General features: G+C 45.3%; 1 protein-coding gene across 4 annotated transcripts in view; it reads right to left on the bottom strand.

Moving 5' to 3' along the window:
- Positions 1-323: 323 nt before the first annotated feature.
- The window catches only part of CHST3 (carbohydrate sulfotransferase 3), a 66,367-nt gene continuing 60,690 nt past the window's right edge, over positions 324-6,000 (bottom strand). For all 4 annotated transcript variants that reach the window (XM_081956491.1, XM_081956492.1, XM_081956490.1 and 1 more), the window contains one exon: positions 324-2,634. In XM_081956491.1, coding sequence (XP_081812617.1) covers positions 1,395-2,634 — 1,240 coding nt within the window. In that variant the 3' untranslated portion in view covers positions 324-1,394. The remainder of the gene's footprint in view (positions 2,635-6,000) is intronic.

Genomic DNA, 6,000 nt, shown 5'->3' with positions numbered 1-6,000 from the left:
AACTGGTGGCGGAAAATTTGAGTAGTTCGGAGAACCGGCAAATAGGCCGGCCCTGCCCCCGCTGCCCCCCAGCTTTCTTTTATTGCCCTGCACAGGAGAATGGAGCTGGGAAGGAAGTTAGTGGGGTGGGGAGGGAATGGGGATTTTGCAGTATCCTTCCCCTGCCACTGCCACAAAGCCACGCTCACCGAACCGGCAGTAAAAAATCTGCATCCCACCACTGCTTCCAAGATTTCCCTCTTTCTGCTTCAGCAAATGTGGCTTGGAAAAAACCATCTCCCCAGAAATTACAGAAGGGAAGTACTATCAATTTCCAACATCACTTTGAAGGACAAAAACAATTATAGGAGGAAAAATACAATTAAAAGCCACCGCTTCCTTTCATGGGATGAGAAAGCGGCATTCTTCACTTTAGTGTCCCAGACACCAGATGTAAGGGTGGTGCAACTGATTCAGAGATAAGTAAGAAAAGTAGACGAAAGACTTAAAAAAAGACAGGCTAATGGACAGCACAACCACTAATGGCGTAAGAAAAGTTCATGTCCACAGAGATACGGTGACTATTGTTCCAGTCTCTTTCTCTTAGAATATTACATTGCTTGTTTGCTTTAAATCTCTCAAAGCACTGAGTGAGTTAGGATAAAAACAGTACTAAGTGCATAAAACTGTGTGTGGCCCAAAGTCTTCTCACAGGTAAGAGCCACCTCTGTTCTATGCCATGTATCTCTCTTCTCCAGTCACACCATTTAAAACAAGGCCTCAATTTATATGAGGGTTTTAGAGAAAAACATGTACAAAACACACTCTGTCTACACATGGAGCAGCTTTCTCGCTGTCAGTGGTGCTAAATAGATTTTCTTTCCTTCCCTTCCCAAATATCTGGTTGACAGATTCTTTAAGGCTGCCTTAGACGAGATCAGTGCAACTTTCGGCTTCTCTCGCAGGTTTTCTGCAAGTCAAAAAGCCCATGGTTTTTCTTCCAAGTGATAAATTTATTTTTAAATATAAAACATTCACTCTCTTTGGACGCTTGGTGAAGGTGAGAGACAACATCTCCGACAGAAAGCATGTGGACATGAGGTAGGGAAACTGGGACACAGGGTGTAATCCTCCACTCTGTGTTAGCTTCAGAATACATCCTTGTGTCAAGTGTTGGTGGTCCCATTATAATCCACCTGGAAGTGTCAAATGTGCTAGCAAGTGATGCTTGCTTCCAGATAAAGCCAAAAGCTCTTTGCTTGAATGCTCAAGACCAGTGGAAGCAACCTCTCCCCCAACATTTCCTGCCCATGTGTTCCTTCCTCAATATATATATTCTTGCATTCACTCTCTTCTCAATTCAAAGAATGCTATGACTGGAGAGAAAAAAAACATCCACCAATGAAGGCAAACCTTTACGTGACCCAGAAGTTCCTCCTCTCTTCCAGCAAGTTGATGGATCTGTTGGTAAGAGTCTCGGCACTGTTGGCCAACTTGTAGCCAAAGAGTTTCATGGCTGGCGTGCAGACGTTCTGGACCACCTGTGCCAGTTTGAAGGGGATGCTGAATCGCCACTTCTCAAACTGTTCGGAGGAGTTTTTCTGGGTGGAGTAGATGCCGTTGCTATCTTGAGGGGCCTGTGTGTTTTTCCGGATCCAGTCCTCCACCTGCGTGGTGAGAGCGATGCCGGTGAATTTGTACATCTCCTGGGCTTTCTGGAGAGGAGACCTGGCAATGTCCTCATAGCGGACTAGCATGTAGCGACCCTGGAGCCATGGTGGCTGCTTCAAACCAAGTTCAGCCGAGAGTCGGATGTTTTCACAATTGCCTCGCAATCTCTGGACTTCATCCTCGTTAAGGGTGGCCACCCCTTCGTTAGCCCACTTCTTCCAGGTTTCATACTTACCCGAAAAAGCCACCATGCGGGAGGCCAGCACCGCCCGAGGATCCCGCACCAACTGAATTATCCTCAGGTCCAGGCGGGGGTCTTCGACTAATGGGCGCAAGAATTCTAGCTGTCGGATTCGGACCGCCTTGAGGGCCATGTGTTCCTTCTGCAGGCAGGCCTCCATGGCCAGAGTCACATTTAGGGGGCCGCAGCGACGGCTCTTGCAGTGGTACTTCTCAAAGACCTTCTTGACAAAGGGGGTGCAAACGGGCTCCTCGCACAGCGAGCGGCTTGAACCCCGCCGAAAGAGAAACTGAGTCAGGTGATCCTCGGGGAATGGGACGATGAAGTTTTCCAAAGTGTAAAGGTCGCAGAGGAAGAGCTGCTTCAGAACATCTCTGTAGACAAGGGCCGAGCCCACCGCATTCGCGCCGCCCGATTCGAAAGACACGGTCCTTTCTATATGCCACAGGGGTTCGAAGAGATAGAAAATGTTCCCCTGCTGGTTGAAGAATTCCCCTACGAAGGAAGAGCCGGTACGGGTGGTGGCCATGAGGAGAACATGTTTCCGTGTCCTTTGAGTGGGGGCCGGCAGAGTCCCACCGAGCTGCAAAGTGATGTTCTGCAACCGGTCCTTAAGCTGGGAGAAGGCAAGGTCCAGTGTGCTGAGTGACAAGAGGGAGCCATTCTCTGGCGGCATCAACCCGGAATCGGTGCTGTTGGCTTCCAGCAGGGACTGTGGTGACTGCTTCAGTTTGTCTGAAACCCTGTGAAGAGAAAGAATAAAATCATCAAGGCCAAGAACAGCAGTGATATTTAAAAGAGACAGCAGGCATGTTATTCTGAGATGAATAGAACGGATTTCTTAATCCAAGCCAGGTTCTTCTCTTCTATCTTCAGAATCATCATCTTCCCCTCTCAATCATCTGCTGAGGAATGACTGAGGAAGATACTCAATCTTCCACAGGATCTCTCTGGCCTGCAAGGAACTTAGCACATCCTAGAGTTAGATCGGTGTTTCTCAACCTTGGCTATTTTAAGATGTGTGCACTTCAATTCCGAGAAATCTCCAACCAGCATGCTGGCTGGGGAATTCTGGGAGTTGAAGTCTACACATCTTAAGGTTACCAAGGTTGAGAAACGGTGATTTAAGGATCACATTCATCCCTTCTATATGCAGGAATTCAGTTAGGGTGGATAGCAGGGCTGGTATTCATTTACCGTATTTTCCGGAGTATAAGACGCACTTTTTTTCCTCAAAAAAGAGGCTGAAAATTTGGGTGTGTCTTATACACCAAATATTTTGGCTCCCAAAGCCCCGCCCCTTCACAAAAATGGCCATGCATACCCTTATGGAGGCTTTCAGAGAGCTCCTGGGGGCTGGGGAGGGCAGAAATGGGCATAAAATGGGCCGTTTTTTGTCCCCCCGCAGTCCCCAGCAGCACTCTATAAGCCTCCATATGGCTATGCATGCAATTTGTTTTGACAAAAATGGCCCCCTTTTCATGACAAACGGGGTGTTTTTTGCTAATTCCCCCCCCCACTCCCCAGGAGCACTCTGCAAGCCCCTCCCAAGGCTGTTCATGCCTTTAAAAAAAACGGGCCCGTTTTTGCGAAAAACAGGCCCGTTTTTGCGAAAAACAAGCCCTTTTTTGCAAAAAATGGGCCAGTTTTGAGAGGTTTGCAGAGTGTAAAAATTTTTTTTTCCATTTGGAAAGCTCTAACTGTTTGATGAGAATTACATTGATCAAGTGCTGTGCCAGCAGAAAGAGGTGCTGCAGATTGTCAGCGATTTCCTTCTCCAGCACATGGATAAATGCACCTGGAAACATCTACCTACCTACCTACTCTCTCTCTCTCCTTCCCTCCCTAGCTACTGTATTTCTCTCTCTCTTTCTCTCTCTCTCCCCCTCTACCTACCAACCTACCTACACAAACACACTCTCTCTCCCTCCCTCCCTACACACACACACATACACACACTCCCTTTATCTCCCTCCCTACCTACCTAACTACTCTCCCTCTCCCTCCCTCCCTCCCTCCCTATTGTATTTCTCTCTCTTTCTCTCCCTCTCTATCCCTCTATCTACCTACCTACTTTTTAAAAAATTTACCTCTTCAAAACCTTGGTGTGTCTTATACTCCGGTGTGTCTTATACTCTGAAAAATATGGTACCTTCCCTACCAGTTTGCAAATGTGAGAGCGCCTTCCTTGCATGCACTTTGCCTAAAAAGAGGGCCTAAATGGGATACCGTAGAGCCGGGGTGGGTGGGCGAAGCTACCAGTTTTGGGCAAACCGGTCAGAACCAGCAGAATACCACCTCTGGTGGATAGGTAGCACTATCCCCTGGAAAATAATCTATGGTTGGCTTTGGAATCCAGATCAAAAGCTAAGACTTTGGCAAGAAAATGCAGACTGAGTGTGGTTTCTCTATTTTTTTGGCTTTGTAACTGTACTATTCCTTAGTACAGTTGATGATTAGTGAGCATGTGCTTGTGTACATATAAAATACATTGGAAACACACAGCTTGGGCCTCACCAATATTCTGTATTGTGTATGCCATGAATTTGAAGCTGGGAGTCCATCAAGGTCCACAGCGAGTGAAGGGGCAAACATTCTTTAATTTCAATAAAAGGCTATACAATATTGATATTGTCCTTATCCTGTTTGAATTCCCTGAACCTGGATTCTGTTTATTGCAAAATTGTGGTTCAAAGGTATCAGAGCTTGTTGCAAAAATCAAATCCAGAAAGCACACGCAGATTACTGATTCAACAGGATTCATTAACTTCTTTATATACATAGTAACACATGAGTAAATGTACAATACCAAGAGTAGTTCTTCAGTTTCAGGAACATAGTAGCAGGTCTAGACTAGTTTCATTTCCAGCACAGAGCTTAATACAGACAAACTAGTTTCAGTTTCAATTTTCAGCACAGCACTCAGAGCTGTAGGGCTAAACCACGCCCAGGCTCCAAGCTGTTTCAGTTCCCATTGACTGACCTTGCTACTATGCCCTATTCATTGGCTGACCTTGTTACCATGTCTCTGCTAGTTCATGAATTCTCTGACAAAAGGATTATCAAGGAAATAGATCTTGTCCACAGTAGGTCTTAGCTGGGACACAAAATTGGCCATAAGACTCAATGGTTGTGCTGATTTTTCTCAGGATCTCAAATGAACTTCAGCAAAGCTCATCATACTTGTCCTGAGCCTGGTGGAAAAGTTAAGTAAAAGTGTCATCTAACTCAAGTGTTTTTCATTCTTGGCAACCTTCCTGGTTGGGGAATTCTGGGAATTGAAGTCCATACATCTTAAAATTGCCAAGGTTGAGAAACACTGGCTTAAGAAGGTACTTTATTTACAGTATAATGGCTATAGATATGTGGGCTTTTATCACAATGAATGTGGCTCAGCCAGACCACACATTAAATTCAATATATTTAAAGCACTAGTAAACAAAAGAGATAGCAACAAATTGTTGCTTTTAATGGGATGTTATAGTACCTAATTCTTCAGTTGACATCTGGTAACTTCTCAAAGGTTCCTGGCAAAATTTTAAGGCATTCTGAAGCTATCCAATCCTGTTTGTATTCAATGATGATTGCCATTCTAGATCAGGGGTCTCCAACCTTGTCAACTTTAAGCATGGCGGACTTCAACTCCCAGAGTTCCCCAGCCAACCCCAGCCAAGGTTGAAGACCCCTGTTCTAGATGATTGCCCTGCACGGACCAGCTTGTAGCCTTATACATTTCAATGTTATTTAATGTATGTCAGTAGAAGCAAGAAAGTATGAAAATACTTCTCCTATACTTACGTGTAATTAGAATATATTAATTATTATTGCTTCTGATCGTATAAATAGCCTAAACATTCAGTCCTGGTACGGTAAATGATTTACCACAATGCCTCCGAGTTTTAGTAATTTGGATGCTCGATATTAAGTTTGAGGGGCCTGTCTACATGTAGCACTAGATCCGTGATGGCGAACCTATGACATGCAGAGCCCTCTCTGTTAGAACGTGCGCCATCGGCCCAGGTCGGATCTCCATGGTGTTTCTTTCGTGAGCTTCTGTTTCCCTGCAGACAAGGAAGTAGAAGCTCACAAAAGAAAAAGATCTGACCTCT

The sequence above is a fragment of the Natrix helvetica genome (assembly GCF_964273705.1).
Source record: "Natrix helvetica genome assembly, chromosome: 5".
NCBI lineage: Eukaryota > Metazoa > Chordata > Lepidosauria > Squamata > Natricidae > Natrix > Natrix helvetica.
Note: the sequence above shows the minus strand (reverse complement) of the source record. Positions and strands in the feature narration are given on the sequence as shown.